The following is an 18,765-nucleotide window of genomic DNA, read 5'->3' on the forward strand; positions in this document are numbered from 1 at the left end:
AATAAATACATACACGATCAAATGATTTCTGACAAGACCATTAATGGGGAAGGGACAGTCATTTCAGCCAATCAGTTCAGTTCAGTCCTGGTGTCTTGGAAGGAATGATGATAAAGCTGAAACTCCAGTACTTTGGCCACCTCATGCGAAGAGTTGACTCATTGGAAAAGACTGTGATGCTCGGAGGGATTGGGGGCAGGAGGAGAAGGGGACGACAGAGGATGAGATGGCTGGATGGCATCACTGACTCAATGGACGTAAGTCTGAGTGAACTACTGGAGTTGGTGATGGACAGGGAGGCCTGGCGTGCTGCGATTCATGGGGTTGCAAAGAGTCGGACACGACTGAGTGACTGAACTGAACTGAGTATTTGTGTATGTGCTCAGTGGCTCAGTTATGTCCGACTCTTTGCATGGACTGTAGCCCCTGGGGCTCCTCTGTCCATGGAATGTTTCAGGCAAGAATACTGGAGTGGGTTGCCATTTCCTCCTCCAGGGGATCTTCTTAACCCTAGGATTAAACCTATGTCTCTTGCATCAGCAGGTGGTTTCTTTAACCACTGTTCCACCTGGGAAGCCCTCGTCCCTATATACCTACTATAACATTTGATGTAAATACTGTGGTACCATAAGTTTAAATTCTCCATTGACTTATTTATACATACTGTTCAGTATCTGTCCACAAACACTGAAAGTTTGTATGATATCTATGTGTCATTGTCCACAAGTGTCCAGTCATTCTTCAGTTGCTCAGTCTTGTCTAGCTGTTTGTGATGCCATGGACGGCAACATGCCAGGTTTCTCTTCAATATCTCCTGGAGTCTGCTAAACTCATGTCCATTGAATAAGTGATGCCATCCAACCATCTCATCCTCTGTCATCCCCTTCTCCTCCTGCCCTCAATCTTTCCCAGCATCAGGGTCTTTTTCAATGAATTAACTCTTCACGTCAGGTGACCAAAGTATTGCAGCTTCAGCATCAATCCTTCCAATGAATATTCAGGACTGATTTCCTTTAGGATGGACTGGTTGGATCTCCTTGCAGTCCAAGGGACTCTCAAGAGTCTTCTCCAACACCACAGTTCAAAAGCATTAATTCTTTGGCATTCAGCCTTCTTTATGGTCCGACTCTCATATCCATACATGACTACTGGAAAAGCTATAGGTTTGACTATGTGGGCCTTTGTCTGCCAAATGATATCTCTGCTTTTTAATATGCTGTCTTTGTTTTCCCATAGCTTTTCTTCCAAGGAGCAAGTGTCTTTAATTTCATGCCTGTAGTCACCATCCACAATAATTTTGGAGTCCAAGAAAATAAAGTCTATCACTGTTTGCTATTTTTCGCTTTCTATTTACCATGACGTGATGGGACCGGATGCCATGATCTTTGTTTTTTGAATGTTGAGTTTTAAGCCAGCGTTTTTACTGTCCGCTTTTACCTTCGTCAAGAGGCTCTTTAGTTTTTCTCTGCTATCTGCCATTCGGGTGGTGTCGTATGCATATCTGAGGTTATTGATATTTCTCCTAGCAATCTCCATTCCAGCTGTGTTTCATCCAGCCCAGCATGGGCTGGATCATTTTGAATGATGTACTCTGCATATAAGTTAAATAGGCAGGGTGACAACACATAGCCTTGATATACTCCTTTCCCAATTTTGAACCAGTTGGTTGTTCCATGTCTGGTTCTAACTGTTGGTTCTTGACCTGCATACAGGTTTCTCAGGAGCCAAATAAGGTGATCTGATATTCCCATCTCTTTAAGAATTTTCCACAGTTTGTTGTGATCCACACAGTCAAAAGCTTTGGCTCAGTCAGTGAGTAAAGCAGAAGTAGATGTTTTTCTGGAATTCTCTGCTTTTTCTATGATCTAGTGGATGTTTGTGATTTGATCTGTTTGCTCTGCCTTTTCTAAATCCAGCTTGTACATCTTGGAATTCTCCGTTTACATATTGTTAAAGCCTAGCTTAAAGGGTTTTGAGCGTAACCTTGCTAGCATGTGAAATGAGTACAGTTGTGCGGTAGTTTAAGCATTCTTTGGCATTGCTCGTCTTTGGGATTCAAATGAAAACTGACCTTTTCCAGTCCTGTGGCCACTGCTGAGTTTTCCAGATTTGCTGGCAAATTGGGTGCAGCACTTTGACAGCATCATCTTTTAGGATTTGAAATAGCTCAGCCGGAATTCCATCACCTCCTACAACTAGCTTTGTTGTAATGCTTCCGCAGGCCCGCTTGACTTCACTCTCTAAGATGTCTGGCTCTAGGTGAGTGATCACACCATCGTGGTTATCCAGGCCATTAAGTCCTTTTTTGTACAGTTCTTCTGCATATTCTTACCACCTCTTCTTAATATCTTCTGCTTCTGTTAGGTCCATGCCTTTTCTGTCTTAGCAAAAACAGCAGTTTAAAATGAATCTACTATATTGATGAAATTTTAAAAGTATTTGTCTTTTTCTGAAGAATTATGCTCATCAGTGTGTTCTAGTGGCAGGGAAATCTTTCAGTGTTCAAACCAGAAAACAAATCATTTTATTTACAGCCACATTTTGATAAGGTCACGTTTAAAACTAATTTCTGTTGCACATTAGCATTTGAACATTGGTACTGTCTTACAGTTAAGCCTTATATCTTAAGTAGTTTTTATTTTTATCACTCATAATTAAAAAATGTCAACTGTATGAATAACATGTTTAACATATGTTGTCTTCTTTATATGTATATGTTAGATGGAAGACGATGCCCCAAAGCATATTATCCAGATGACAGGATTTAAGGTAGAAGAAAAAGAAGCTCTAGGCAAATTGCTTTTAAAACTGGATTGCACTTTTATCAAGAGTGAGGTGAGTACAGTTCAAGGTATAGTTGAAGAATAACTAAAATTAAAGTCCTGGCCTAAAAATTATAAAATGCCCCCTTGAATTGTAAGGATAGACAGAATATGTTAAAAAGGAAATCTTACCTTAATAGCATTTTTTGGTGTGGATTTGTCTTTGCAGAAATACAAAAATTGTACACATCTAATAGCTGAACGCCTGTGTAAGAGTGAGAAGTTTTTAGCGGCTTGTGCAGCAGGTAAGTTAACTATCTTCCCCTCACTTTTGAAATAAAAAATCCTCATGGTGAAGAAAAAAGGCTTTAATCTCTGGAAAGATAGTTGGTTTACTGTATCAAATATAAATGTGGTTCTTTCTGATATTTTTCTGAAAATATTTGATGTATTAGTTTTGCTTTGATTTTCTGAATAACACTTGAAAAAGATATTGAAGAGGCAGAAATATTTACTTCACCTAGTGTAAGTGCTTTATACAAGAAAAAAATATTTTTTAACAGAAAGGCTTGGTACAAAATACCTTTTAAAAAAAAAAAGCTTTTGTTGAAGCCTCAGCTATTCTCAGTCAAGTTTTTTTCCTTTGATCTATCATGGAAGAGTTTCTGTTTTTGTTCTCTTGCTCTCCTTCCCCTCCCATCCATCCTGTGAAGCATTGATCATTCTATTTTACTAAGATTTAAAATTTTCTGGACCTTTATTAGGGCTTAATCTCCTCTCTGCTTGTCACCATTGATGTTCCTTTTATAATTTGCTCTACTGTGATTGATTTGGTGTATCATTAGTCCACTTGCTTTTTTTTTTCCTCCCTTCAATATTTGACTCAGGTGAATTTACTTTTTTTTTTTTTTAGTAATTTACCAGAAAAACATTTGGATTCATTATTATCTCCAGAGGTGAAAACATGTATTTTATCTGCTGTTTAAAAAGATCATTGATGCCTAGATAAAGAAACTACAGAATGTTATTAAATATCCTTGAAAATTCATTGTTTTAAAGTATAATAATGCTATAAACATTATTGTAAAAACTTTTAGCATAGGAGAAAGAATATAAACCTCATTCAAATTGGTAAGCAATAATAGTCATAATTCAATATATTTTATTAATCCTTAACTTTATATTTTACACAGTAACAGAATTATAATTATTTATCATAAGAAAGATTACATACAGTGTTCAGTGATGTTGTAGGCCTTTATCAGAAAATGTAGGAAAACATAATTCAAAGATAACATTGGCAGTGTAGAAAAAGGCATGTTGAAACAGGGCAAATTTTATTTGTTATTTGGTCTTTATTTTTTCCCATTTATCAGAACCAAAATTCTTTTGTGACTAACAGTTTATTTGCTTTCTAGGAAAGTGGGTACTAACTAAGGACTACATAATTCATAGTGCCCAAAGTGGCAGATGGCTTGATGAAACAACTTATGAATGGGGATATAAAATTGAAAAAGACTCCCATTATTCACCTCAAATGCAATCTGCACCTAAAAGATGGAGAGAAGAACTGAAACGCACTGGTGCTCCTGGAGCCTTCCATAAATGGAAAGTTGTCCTCCTTGTTAGAGCTGATAAGCGAAGTGACTCTCTTGTAAGGTGAGATCTCATAAAAGCTAAAGCAGTGAATGTGAAAACAAGTTTTGTTTTTTTTTTTTTTTTTAATTATTGCTGTTCAGTTGCTCAGTTGTGTCTGACTGCGACCACATGGACTACAGCAGGCCAGGCTTCCTTGTCCTGGAGTTTGCTCTTCAAACTCATCTGCATTAAGTCGGTGATGCCATCCAACCATCTCAGCCTCCGTCGTCCCCTTCTCCTGCCCTCAGTCTTTTCCAATGAGTTGGTTCTTCACATCAGATGGCCAAAGTATTGGAGCTTCAGAATCAGTCCTCCTAATGAATATTCAGGATTGATTTCCTATAGGATTGACTGGTTTGATCTCCTTGCAGTCCAAGGAACTCTCAAGAGTCTTCTCCAACACCACAGTTCGAAAGCATCATTGCTTTGGCACTCAGCCTTCTTTATGATTCATCTCTCAAATCCATACGTGGCTACTGGAAAAAACAGCTTTTGACAAGATAGACATTTGTCAGCAAAGTGATGTCTCTGCTTTTTAATATGCTATCTAGGTTTGTCATAGCTTTTCTTCCAGGGAGCAAGCATCTTTTAATTTCATGGCTATAGTCACTGTCTGCAGTGATTTTGCAGCCCAAGTAAATAGTCTATTACTGTTTCCATTCTCCCTGTTTATTTGCCGTGAAGTGATGGGACCACATGCCATGATCTTCACTTTTTGAATGTTGAGTTTTAAGCCAGCTTTTTCACTCTCCTCTTTCACCTTCATCAGGAGACTGTTTAGTTCCTCTTTACTTTCTGCCATTAGGGTGGTGTCATCTGCTTATCTGAGGTTATAGATACTTCTCCCAGCAATCGATTCCAGCTTGAGCTTCATCCAGCCCGGCATTACTCATGATGTACTCTGCATATAAGTTAAATAAGCAAGGTGACAATATATAGCCATGACATACTGTCTTCCCAATTTTGAACCAATCTGTTGTTCCATGTCTGGTTCTAACTGTTGCTTCTTGACCTGCATACAGGTTTCTCAGGAGGCTGGTAAGGTGGCTTGGTATTCCCATCTCTTTAAGAATTTTCCACAGTTTGTTGTGATCTACACAGTCAAAGGCTTTAGCATAGTCAGTGAATCAAAGGTAGATGTTTTTCTGGAATTTTCTTTTTCTATGATTCAACTGATGTTGGTAGTTTTATCTCTGATTCCTCTGTCTTTTCTAAATCCAGCTTGTACATCTTGAAGTTCAAGTACTTGGTTCAAGTACTACTAACTCCTAGCTTGGAGAATTTTAAGCATAACTTTGCTAACATGTGAAATGAGTACAACTGTGTGGCAGTTTGAACATTCTTTGTAGTTGGAATGAAAACCTTTTCTGGTCCTGTGGCCACTGCTGAGTTTTCCAAATTTGCTGGCATATTGAGTGTAGCACTTTCACAGCATCATCTTTTAGAATATGAAATAGCTTAGCTCGAATTCCATCACCTCCACTAGCTTTGTTCGTAGTAATGTTTCCTAAGGCCCACTTGACTTTACACTCTAGGATGTTTGGCTCTAGGTGAGTAATCACAGCATCGTGATTATCCGGGTCATTAAGACCATTTTTTGTATAGTTTCTGTGTATTCCTGCCAGCTCTTCTTAACATCTTCTACTTTGGTTAGGTCTATAGACCTTTTGCATTTCTTTGTAGTTATTTTTTTGTATTTCTTTGCAGTTACTCATTAATTCTAAAATGAAACATGGTGATTTACTCGTTGATTACCTGGTTAAGCCATTCTGCTCATTTAAGTATTATGTGTCTAATGGAACAGAATCTACTTTCTAGCATTGCATTATTCTCAGGGTCTCTGTTTTATTTTCTGTGTTATTTCTAGGCCAACTCAAGTAAAAAAAATTTTTTTTTAATTAGGAGATATTTGTTTTCAGTTGTGAAGCGCTTCACAGATTTTTGTAAGTGAAGTATTACGTTACACAAAGGGTTTTTTCTAAGTTTATGTAATGTCTTCATGGTTCATACTGTTTCTCTCATCATTTCATTTCTTTTTATATTTTTCATCATATTTTAGGACTTCTTATTTAGTAAAGTGTGTTTCAAGACTGCTGTGACTTTTTTTGCAGGAAGGGGGTAGTCTGAGGGCTTTTGTTGTTTTTACTGAAGTGTAATGTATAGACTATAAAATGCAAAATTTTTTAGTGTACATTTTGATGAGTTTGGACAAATTTATGCTCCTATGTTACCATACTACAATCAAGATCTCTAAATTTTACATCATCCTAAAATATTCACTTGTGCTTTTATACATTTAATTATGTGTATCTTCCCCTGTTGCTTCTTACTCATTTCTTGGCTGGAGGATAAGGGTTGGTGTGTTTTTGTCCGTTGGATAAGCTTTAGTCTTAAGCATTCTTCTTGGTCTCGGGTTGAGATAACACCTATTGTTTTTGTCTCAATGAAGCCATGACAGCCAAATTCTCCCTTGTATGGTAGGCAGGAAAAGAAAAATTCCACGTCTCCCACAGCTTGAGGTGTCTGCTTTGTATAAGTGCAGGGACCTAGGCCCAATTGTCATTCCTGCCCCCTCTCCAGGGACAGGTGGCTTTTGCTTCTATCCTTTATCCAGTCTCTTCTGAGCTGCACAGCAGGAGGCTTTCCTACCCCTTTCCCAAAGGCAGATGTGTTTTAACTTCCACTCTTCCAAAAACCAGTGCATCTTTTCCTGGGTTCTGAAGTCAAAAAACTTTCTTAACTTACCCAGATGGCTTCAGGCTTCTGCTTCATAAGAGAGATGGAGGCAGGGAAGTGGTTCTGGTTTTATGTTTATTTCTTGTTGTCAGGCAGTCCCCACTGGCCCACCTTCACTACCATCGGGGATTCCCGCTGTACTTGCTCCTAATCTTTTTCAGGAATCCTTAATAGAGGCTGGGGGCAAAGAGCTTGCAACTGAGAGGACATCCTTTCATGTGTCAGGGATTCTCAGTTATTCTAAACTGTCGTACTACCTACACTTGGCCTTTAAATTTATTTAAATATTACCAGACTCTTACTTGCATTTATGGTGGCTACTTCTGTCCTGTGCTCTGGCAAAAGTGAAATAGTTTGGGCATCCAATCTCTTCACAGAGGTGCTGACTGCTCCTTTGGAAATTCAGTTTCTTAATTGGCTTATTATCTCAGTTCTCTGCATTCATGAAAAGTTATACTTTTGTGGATTATTTGACTTATTGTTCTTGTAAGGTCGTAGCAGTATTCTTTTGTAGCTTTCTAAATCCTCAGCAGTAATGAACTTTGATGAAACTTTTGGGTATGTGTCTGTGTCTTCTGAGCCTAAATGTAAAATGTATGTCTTAATGTAGATCAAAGTTAAACTTTTTCAAAAGGTAAATTTTTAGAAGAAGGTTGGCAACTTTAGTTCCATTTTTTGTGGTTCAGAATGGTTTTTTTGGAGGTATTGTTGCCTTTTGAGGTGAAATACTCTCTTATACTTCTTCCTTTTTTGGCTTATAGAGGTGACTTTTACTTAGGAAATAAACAGTATTCTTGATTCTTAAAAACTTTCCCCATTAAAAAAAAAAAAAAAAAACTTTCCCCATATCAAGAAATGGATAAATAGAGAAAATAACATGATTCCTTAAGCATCTGTTCTGAAAAACTTAACAGTTTAGGTAGTCATTGCAATAATTATTCTTCATGGCACTCAAATAGACCAAAGAAGTTAATTTCTTTCAGAAAGTTCTGCATCTACTCCTGGAAAGAAATTGATTTAGATAATTTGGCTAAATACTTTCTTTTTAATACTTTTCTATACTGTTTACATTTTAGAGTTTTGGAGGCTGGAAAAGCAAATGTTATTTTACCAAAAAATTCACCAACAGGAATAACTCATGTGATTGCCAGTAATGCAAGAATCAAGGCTGAACAAGAAAAAGATGACTTTAAGGCTCCGTTCTATCCAATTCAGTATCTAGAAGATTTTCTTTTAGAGGTAAGTTTTTTTTTTAAGCATTTTTAAATGTTTATTTTATAAAATTGATACAGTGAATATATAAAATCAAATTATGTTCTGAGTTTTGAAAATATGATTAGAATTAAAATGATATTTTTAAGGCAATTACTCTGAATTATTTAAATATTTGAAAATACTTCTGATAAAGCTAAAGGGAGCTTGCTTATTACATTTAAAATTTATCTTATCCAGAGTCTCTACTTTTGTTTTCAGTGCTTTAGTGATGTTTATTATAAAATAATATTAAGCATTTTGAATCGGTATAAATAAAACATCAGTGGGCTATAGTATCATGTGAGAATTCTTCACGTATTTTCCCACTGGAAAAGAGAAAGCTGTTTCCAAGAATTCAGAAATATTTTCCTGTCCTTTTCCTCCACCAGCATCTCCCCACTTGGTACACATACCACTCCTTAAGTTGTCTGAATGGAAATAACCCTAGAAGAATTGCTTTGAAAGTAAGCACAGAAAAAATTTTTAGAAGGTTCACTCAGGATGGACGAGAACCTGCAGTATGTCTAAAAATTGAATCTTTGTCTTCTAGGGAAAATTAGCTCCTTCAGTGTTTCCTATTTCAATAGATACTATACAACCTTTTATTTAATAATTTATATTAGAAACTTGGGAATCAGTCTTGAAACCTTCCTTTCCTTTATTCCCCACGTCTTGTCAGCTACCAAATCCTATTGATTTTATTCTGAATACGTCTTGAATAAACTACTTCTCTGCTATACTAACATCATGTTCAGTTCATCCTCTTGTCCCTGTGCTGGAATCAACTCCTTTTTACTCTCCCTGTTGTTCTACTTCTTTGCTGCTACTCTTGCTAATTTCCTAATAACTCTTACCTTTTCTTTCTCTAGTCCATTCAACTTCATTCAGAGGGAACAACTAAAATGCTCTTTCTAAAATAGTTGTGATGCTGTCACTTTCCCACTTAAAATTCTCCATTGGCTTCCTATTGCCATCGGATAAAGTTGTAAACCTCTAACGTGGCTTTAAGTTCCCACAGGGTTCCTGTCACTCCTACTTTTGCAACTATAACCTGCTCTACTTTTTCCTATGCTTGCTAACCTGTAACTGCCTTCTCCCAATTTCTTAAACGGGTTAAGCTACTTCCTACCTCAGTATCTTCTGAAAAGCTATTTCTCTTCTTAAACAGCTCCTCTCCACTCACTACTCTCAGTCTCTGTGCTTGCCTAGTTTTTGCTTATCATTCAGTTTGCAGTTATAATGTTGCCTCTTCAAGAAAGCCTCCCTGGCCTTCTTAAGATAGTTAGGTCCACCTATAATGTGTTCTAATATCATTATTTTGCTTTATAGTACTCATCACAATTGTAATTAATTAATTGGCTGGTTACCTGGTTAATGTCTTTTCCCCCATCTGTTAGTAAACCAAAAGCACTGTGTCCTCAAAGATGATGTCTGTCTTTTCCATAGTTATATCTGAATCATTTTGTATAAGCCTGGCACATGAATTCTCATTTTATATCTATATTTGTTGGATTAATAGAGAAATTATGAATGACCCTTGAGTATTCCAAGAGTAGATGTAATATATCATTCTATAATTACCTTTCCCTACTGAGTAGCAACAGTGTGGATTGGAAATTTAACCTTAGTTCAGAGGATGGATCTGCTTGGACTGTGGATAATCTCATTGTCCTTGACAGTGATTGGTCTAGGAATGGGCATGTCAACCAGTTCTAATTCATTGGACATACAGAGAGGTATGTAAGAGCTTCTGGGAAGTTTCTTTTTCATTCTGAAAAAAGCCTCTGGCAGCCTGGTGTCTGCTAGATGTGAAGTGGAAAAATGCCATTCTTTGACCATGAGAAGAAGTAGCCTTAGGATGAAACCAGTCCTGTAGACAGCAGAGTTTAGAGACAGAATGTAGACTCCCATAGAGATGCTTGAGGTGCTGGATTAGTCAGCCCTGAAGCCTGACTTAGCACTGGACCATATTGCCGTTCTGTGAGGTAGGAATTTCCATGCTGTTTATGTTACTTTGAATTGGTTTTCTGTTAATGGTAGCTAAAAGCATCCTATCTGATGTATCTAAACAGTTTAAACGTAGTATTAACCGTCAAAAGAATGAGAACCATTCTTAACTAAATTAGAAAAGGTGTCTAAATTCCCCTTTTTCTATGGAAAGAAATGAATTAAATGTAATAATGTGCTTTTTCCATCATCTTATTTTGCAGTAGTCTGACTACAGTCACATTCAACTGCTGAAGTACTAGAGGGCAGCAATAGTGTATCAAGCAAACTTAAAGACAGCCTCTAACTTCTATTTGTTTTAGCATACATTTTTTATAAACTCTGGAGTAGACAGCTGAGAGTTAGTTCATAACCATTCATAACCTTTTTGGCATAGAATATAATACAGTCCTCATTAGATGGATTCTGAAGTGTTCTCTAAGAAGGGTTGCCATATACAATGACTGAGCTAAAAGTAACAATTAAGCAGTTGTTTAAAAGAAATAGTTTTGTTTAATCTCCTTAACTTTCTGGAAAGTCACTTAGTAACAGAATCGGCAATTATTTAGTTCAAGTTTATAGATATCTATTTAAGACTTTTGCCTACCAGGCTCTCTTCTATGCACTGTGGAAAATGAAAAAGACCACCTGCCAGACTGCGAAAACAGAACATTGCAAAACAGAATGTGGAAACTGTTAATTACAGTTTAGTGTGTATTGTGCATTGGTAAAATCATGTGTAAGTTGTAGAGATACAGAAGAGTCAGTGACTAATGAATCGCAGTTGTTTGGCCCAAGGAAGATTCACAAAAAGGAGACGATCCTTAGGAATATTCAAAATTTCTTTTGATTTTCAGCCTAAGAAATAAGATGAACTACAGAAAGCTCTTATGGAAATACAGTAGTAATAATTGAAAAAAATACACACTTTTTGTTCCAGATCAACTAATAACTGTTACTCTAGGCCATTATTTATTGATTACTATGTGCCAAGCACTATACTAAGCACTTTTTACACTTAGTCTTATTTTAAACCATATATTCCTATGTAGTATGTATTATGGCCCCATTTTATGGTTAGTGAAGTATAATTGAGTTTAATAATTTTCCCATGATCTTACAACTATCATATCAGACCAAAAATGTAAGAGCAAACACTTAAAAAATTTTAAGACTGCTGCTCTCCTTGAGTCTCCCCTTTTCTTATTTTGAGTATTAATAGCTTTCCTTGATACTTACCTGGTCTCTTTCTGGAGAGTTAAAAATAGTTAATGTTGTAAAGATTACCATACACTAGTAGTCATTCTTGGGTTATGAGATTCAGCTGAAGAATCTGAGGATACATACTAGTTAAAAGCCATGTAGAACACTGGGAATTCCCTGGTGGTCTAGTGGTTGGGACTCAGCACTTCCAGGGGGCCTGGGTTCAATCCCTGGCCAGGGCACTAAGATCCCACAAGCCACAGGATGTGGCAAAAAAAAACAAAAACACCACCACCATGTAGAGCACAGGGCACTTGAAAGGTGCTTGTTCTGATTACTTGACCTCTCTGGCTCTCCGTCCAGTCTTGGGAATTCATTGAAGTTGTATGTCAACTTGTATGGCTTAATCAAAGAAAAGCCTTACCTATTGGAGATCAAATCATAGCCATACCTGTTTTAAAATAGAAAACAAACCTAAGTATGCGAATCAGAAGCCAAGGCAGCTATCATTGCCACACTGTTTTGCCCTGTCTTAGATAGTAAAATAATTTACTGAATTGGTAAGCTTTTGCTCATCTGTTTGGGGAATGCATTATACTATATGAAGAAAATTAGACATGCCATCTTTTCCCAGATCATATAGGAGACAGATACCTAACATAGTGCCTAGTGTATAGTTGGCACTAAAATATTCATAAAATAAAGAATAAGAAATATTTACAGATAATGCCCATAGTTTTCACAAGGGTAGCCCTTTGGAGAGCATATTAGTGGCTTGGAGATAATTATATGTTGATGTTTAGCATTGTAGAAAATAAATTATTTTCTAAAGTTTCACATTTGGTGTCATAGTTTATCAGGTTCTGATTTTTAACTATTTAACTTAAATAGGATACTTTAATTATACATTTTAATACACAGATCAGTATATAGCATCTGAAATGGATGTTTAAATATACTTTGAAAACAGTATGTTCTTCCCTAGGTGCTAATGATAATGGTATTTTTTTTGCATATGTATTCTAGGTAACTGGAATCTAATTGTGATTAATGCATCCTATATTTTAGACATTCTTTGATGATCTAAGCCTGAGGATCTGTCCTCTTTATCAACATTGTGAAATTTGAAGCTAGAAACTCAGTTTATCCCCATTACAGTTGTCCTTAATGGAAATTATACATTCAGACTAATACTTACCTTGATTCTAGGAACAGGAAAGAAGGAAAGTCTTCATTTTTCTTAGTTTTCCATTTCACTTTCCTGAGTAACTAAAGAAATGTAATCAGCTACTCTTAGGGATTGTTCTCTAGTGGCAGGATTGCCAGCTGCCAAAGTACCCTCACATCCGTATAGGAAGCCCAGAACAAGTGAAAGGGAACCAGAGATCACACCATAGGCCTTAGCACATTTTGGCTATTTCATAATTGCTCCCTAGGAGGACAGTGATTCTCCGAGTCTCTGTGTAAAGATAGTCAGTCTCTGAATATCCTTGCATAAGTACTTGAATTCATCTTTATTCTCAATTCTTTATGTTACTAAACTTCTAGAATTATATGTATAAGTACACATGCAACTTTTTAAAAAATTATTATTGGTAGGTAGTTATGATATCAGTTTAGATTTCTTAGTAAGAGAAATGTGTTGAGATAGAGTTTGGTGAAGATAATTGCTTATTAATATTCAAGTAAAAGCTGTGAGTTCAACTATTAGTCTGTTTTCTTTGTGTGATAGATTTGCAAATAAGTCTTACTAGTAAAAAAGCTGAAAAATAATCAGAGAAATAATCTGTAATCGGAAAATTTTGAAATAGATTGTAACTTGGTAAGGGATTAGATAAAATGTTCTTGTGATTATTTATAAAAGGAGTTGCCTGTTACTAGACTAACAAACACTAGCTTTTCTTGAGATACATTTTTACTGCTACTTTATTCAGGACCTTTGTTTTGTAATGATTTTTTTTTTTTTTTTTCCCCTTCAAGGAATTTACTAGTGTTTAATAAACTTTGATTTAGGTGCATTTTTTCTACTTGTTTGATCTCTAAAATATTTTGCAATTATAAAATTGGATATCATATAGAGTATATAATGTTAAATTATACTTAATTGGTTGCCCAAACCATTTTTACATACATACAGAAAGAAATTCATAACGATGAAGATTCCCAAACCAATTCTACTTGGAAGAACCATAGCAGTCAAGAAAAAAGCAATGATTTCCGGGAAAATATGGGATTTCTTGAAATGAAAGGTACCTTAAAAGAGACCATGTGCAGAACACAGGTAACATTTTATCATCTAAAAGAACAGAAATTTTCTATGTTTCTGATTTTTCTTTCAAAATTGTAGGAGAGGTGTTATTTGGTGAAAAAACACTGATTTTGGAATCACAGAGCTGGTATTGGAACCCAAATCTGATTTTCAGTCTATAATTTGAACATACTAAGTCTGTAATTTGAACATAGATACTGTCCTATGTCTGTTTTGAAGCTCTTATTGAAGTAATACATATGTACATGTAGAAATTCAGTTTCTAATACGTAGTGTGTTGTCAACACATGATAATTACTTAAAACAATTCTCTATATTGAATGTAATGTGTGTCTTACAAAGGAGTCAGCAATAATGTATTGGTCTAAATATATGGTCTAAATTCAGGTATTTTACTGCATATAGATCAGGTTTTCTTCAGTGACATAAGGAACTTCTACTTTGATTAAATATGGAAAACAAAAACATGAAGGACTCTGAACTTGAAGCAATGAAAAGTACCTTCAGAAAGTGTATATGTGGCTCTCAACTAAAACTTTTCAGATAGCAGGAGCAACTAAAACAGTCTAAACTAGAATATTTTTTAATGTGATTAGAAATAAATTAAAATTTGTTTTTACTGCATCTGTCAAGTTTTTTCCTTGAGAATTTTAGGAACAATTTGAAACTTCTGCAACTAAATAGTACCTTACAAAATCATAAGTGGAGAGAGTAAATAAAACTTTCCAAGCACTTAAAATATTTTTACAATTTTTTCTAGTTTTTTCAAAATACAGTTGTTGGTGGGAATATAAATTTGTACACCCACTGTAGAAAATAATATGGCAGTTTCCCAGAAAAACTAAAACTGGAACTACCATTTGACTAAGCAGTTTCATTCCTGGGTACATATTAGAGAAAAAAAGAAACTGCCATGATATGAAAGCAACCTAAGTGTGCATCAACAAATGAATGGATAAAGAAGATGGGATATATACATTAATATATATGTGTGTGTGTGTGTTTATACACATATATAGTGAAATATTAGTTTAAAAAAATGAAAGTTTGGCATTTGCAATGTTTGCAAACATCAGTGTTTGCAAACAACATTGATGGAGTTGGATTCCCAGGTGGTGCTAGTGGTAAAGAACCCACCTGCTAAGGCAGGAGATACAAGAGTTGTGGGTTTGATCCCTGGGTTGAGAAGATCCCCTGGAGGAAGACATGGCAACCCACTCCAGTATTCTTGCTTGGAGAATCCCAGGGACAGAAGAGCCTGGCAGGCTACGGTCCATAAGGTGGCAAAGAGTCAGCCACAACTGAAGTGACTTAGCACACACAGATGGACTTGGAGGGTGTTACACTAGTAAAGTAAGTCAGAGAAAGACAAATGCAGTATAATTTATATTTGGAATCTAAAAGATAAAGCAAACTAGTGAATAATACAAAAATGAAATGGACTCACAGATATGGAGAACAAACTAGTGGTTACCAGTGCGGAGAGGGAATGGTGATGGCAGGAGAGTGCAGTATAGGGCTAGGGGAGTAAGAGGTACAAACCGTTACGTGTGAGGTAAGCTGCAAGGATATATTGTACAACACAGGGAATATAGCCAGTAATTTATAGTAATTATAAGCTGAGTATAACCTTTAAAAAGTGTGAATCGCAACGTTGTACATGTATAACTTATTATTGTACATCAGCTATATCAAAATTTTAAAAAGTAAAAAGAATATATCTGTAAATATCTTGTTCTTTTTAGAACTCAGAAGAATGTATTATCAAATTCAGGTAGCAATTTCTATTTTTTTAAATAAGTTTCCTTGTATAAAGAATAAATAATATAGTTTGCAATACTTTTTATCTTGTTTAATGGTCGAGGAAATCCCCTACAGAAGGGAATGGCTACCCACTTCAGTCTTCTTGCCTGGAGGATTCCATGGATATAGATAAGAGTCTGGTGGGCTACAGTCCATGGGATCACAGGGTTGAACTCTACTGAGCAACTAACACATACACACAGTATAATAATATTGATTATTATAGGGCTTCCCAGGTGGTGCTAGTGGTAAAGAACCTGCCTGCCAATGCAGAAGACATAAGTTTGTGGGTTTAGTCCCTGAGGTAAGAAGATCCCCTGAAGGAGGGCATGGCAACCCAACCCAGTATTTTTGCCTAGAGAATCTCTGTGGACAAAGGAGCCTGTGGGCTACAGTCCACAGGGTCGCAAAGAGTCAGACACGACCAAAGTGATTGAGCACAATGTTATCATATCTATTTCCTATACAGAGATTTTCTGAGATGTTTAATTTGATATGCCTAAATAATGGGAAAACTCTATTTGATATCCAGTGTATTTTCACAAATACTTGGAAAATAATGAGGATAACCAAATCTGCTTTGATTAAGCATATGGCAGCTTTTTTAAAAAGCAGAAATTCCAAGAAAGATTAAGTTAACAAAATACCTAAATTAAGTATATGCGCAAACACTTCGAGAACTAAATATCTGTATTTTTCTGCTTCATCATAGTATAGCTAAAATGTAATATAATGCATAATACTCTGTTTAATCTTATGTATATGTTTTATAAAACCTGTTTTTTTGAGTGAGATTTTTGTTTTGACTTGCGTTGGTTGTGTTGAGGCTTTGCTTAATGTATGCTCTAACTAAAGTATTTTTACAAACATGCAGAAAGAAATGAAAAATCATGATGAAGATGTTACTATTAGTTCTATTTTGACTGAACATCAGAGCAAAGAAAGATTCAGAGATTCTAGGAAAAATTTGAAATTTGTTAAAATGAGAAATGCCTTAGGAAGGCATACTTACGGAAATCAGGTAAGACCTTCTCAATTAAAAGTTATCTATTATTTTATACTCTTTTCTAATGTTGTCATTTATGAAGTTGTTTCTTCTGAACTGTGTGTGTATGTGTTGATAAAGCGTTTGTGTACAGTTTTTGAAAGAGTAAAAAGGTATATATGTTAAGAAATAGAGCATTCCCAACTTTTGAACATCTTGCTGTGTGTCATTTCCAAACCGTGTCCCTTTTTCTTCCTCTTACCCATGATAGGTAACCTCTGTTAAAATTTGTTTTAATTATTTTCTTGATTTTCATTATAGTTTTACTACCTACCAATATGTTATTTTCCCTCCCAATAAGTTTGCCTGTTAATGAACTTTTTGTAGTTCATGGTATTTTTAATTTTCTGTGACTTGCTTTTTTGCTGGTGCATATATTTCATTGTTTCACAGTTATACGTTTTATCCATTTTACTATTGTTAAGTATTTGGGTTTGTTTTTGATGGATTGTTTAGTTTTTTTTTAAATTATGAGCATTTCTGTTATGAGCACTATGAACATTTTCTTATTGATTCTTGGTGCACATGTTCAAGAGTTCCTCTAGCCTAGGATATATGCCTGAGAGAATTCTAGGTCCTAAGAACTCTACGTGTTTAACTCTACTAAGTAATGATCTACTAAGCTTTCCAAAATACTTTACTAATGTATACCCACTCCAACAGTAGGTGAAGTTTCCTATTGTATATAACTATTTTTTAATGTGTTTTAAGTCCAACTCTTCTTGAATTTATTTGGATTTAGTAACGTACATCATTCATGTTGAGATTTGTTTAATTTTGATTTAAATATATGTGGAAGGAAATGAAGAAAAAAGATGAAGATATTCAAAGGATTTATACCTTGAGGAAAAAACGCAAAAAAGAGAAAGAAAGAGATTCCAGGAAGGACACTGAACATGACAGGAGTGCCTTAAGAAAGCACATTTATAGAGATCAGGTAAAATTTTGTAAGCTAAAAGTTTTAATTTTCTCTGGTTCTTCCTTAATATCACCTTTACATATAACCTGGTTTTTGTGATTGTTTGCTGTGTCAAATGTAACCTGTACATCTTATGGAAAGAATTTTCTCATTTTTTTCTGGTATAATATTCATAATTTTATAATTAGCTTTGGTTCACAATGAAAGTATTTTTACATGTGTACAGAAATAATTTGAATTAATGATCAAGGTGTTCAAATATGTTTTATTTTTCCTGACAAAAAGGAAAAGAAAGGTTCTGGGAAAAGAGGGTAAAATTTTTAAAATGGAAAATACATGGTATGTAGTTTGAGTAATACATTCTAATCTAAATTTTAGTTTATCTTGTTCATCCCCGGTATAGAATAGACCATTATTAATAAGATAGCTTGTCTTTTTTTAAATGTTTGTTTTATTCATTTATTTATTTTTGGCTGTGCTGGGTCTTTGTTGCTGCATGGGCTCTTCTCCAGTTGCAGCAAGCAAGGACTGTTCTCTAGTCGCAATGTGTGGGTTTCCCCTTACAGTGGCTTCTCTTGTTGCAGAGCGTTGGCTCGAGGGTGTGCAGGCGTCAGTTAGTTGTGGCACATGGACTCAGGAGTTGCGGCTCCCAGGCTCTGGACAAGCTCAATATTTGTGGTGCAGGGGCTTCCTTGCTCTGTGACATGTGGAATCTTCCCAGATCAGAGATAGAATCATTGTCTCCTCAGTGGATTCTTTACCACTGAGCTACCAGGGAAGCCCCGATATCTTTTCTTTTAAACGAGATCCTTCTTGAGCTAATTGTTCTAGAGTATAATTTTGTTTTACCGTATAAACCATAGCATGTTTACGTGTATTCAGAAGGATCTTCAGAAAAATGATAAAGGTAAATAAACAATCATGTTTTGTGGTTTGAGTGCTCGGTCGTGTCTGACTTTTGCAACCCTGTGAACTGTAGCCTGCCCGGCTCCTCTGTCCATGGTATTCTCCAGGCAAGAATACTGGAGTGGGTTGCCATTTGCTACTCCAGGGATCAAACCCACATCTCCTGCATTGGCAGGCGGATTCTTCACCAGTGTGCCACCTGGGAAGCCCCATTTTTGTGGGAGCATGACAACAAAAATAAGAG

General features: G+C 35.8%; 1 protein-coding gene across 1 annotated transcript in view; it reads left to right on the forward strand.

Moving 5' to 3' along the window:
* ANKRD32 (ankyrin repeat domain 32) overlaps positions 1-18,765 on the forward strand; it is a 73,883-nt gene that overhangs the window by 9,896 nt on the left and 45,222 nt on the right. The window contains exons 2-8 of the mRNA XM_010831929.1: positions 2,722-2,835; positions 2,992-3,067; positions 4,181-4,421; positions 8,213-8,375; positions 13,717-13,860; positions 16,526-16,672; positions 17,496-17,633. Of these exons, the coding sequence (XP_010830231.1) occupies positions 2,722-2,835; positions 2,992-3,067; positions 4,181-4,421; positions 8,213-8,375; positions 13,717-13,860; positions 16,526-16,672; positions 17,496-17,633 (1,023 nt within the window). The remainder of the gene's footprint in view (positions 1-2,721; positions 2,836-2,991; positions 3,068-4,180; positions 4,422-8,212; positions 8,376-13,716; positions 13,861-16,525; positions 16,673-17,495; positions 17,634-18,765) is intronic.

Source organism: Bison bison, unplaced genomic scaffold (assembly GCF_000754665.1).
Source record: "Bison bison bison isolate TAMUID 2011002044 unplaced genomic scaffold, Bison_UMD1.0 scf7180017864533, whole genome shotgun sequence".
Classification (NCBI taxonomy): domain Eukaryota; kingdom Metazoa; phylum Chordata; class Mammalia; order Artiodactyla; family Bovidae; genus Bison; species Bison bison.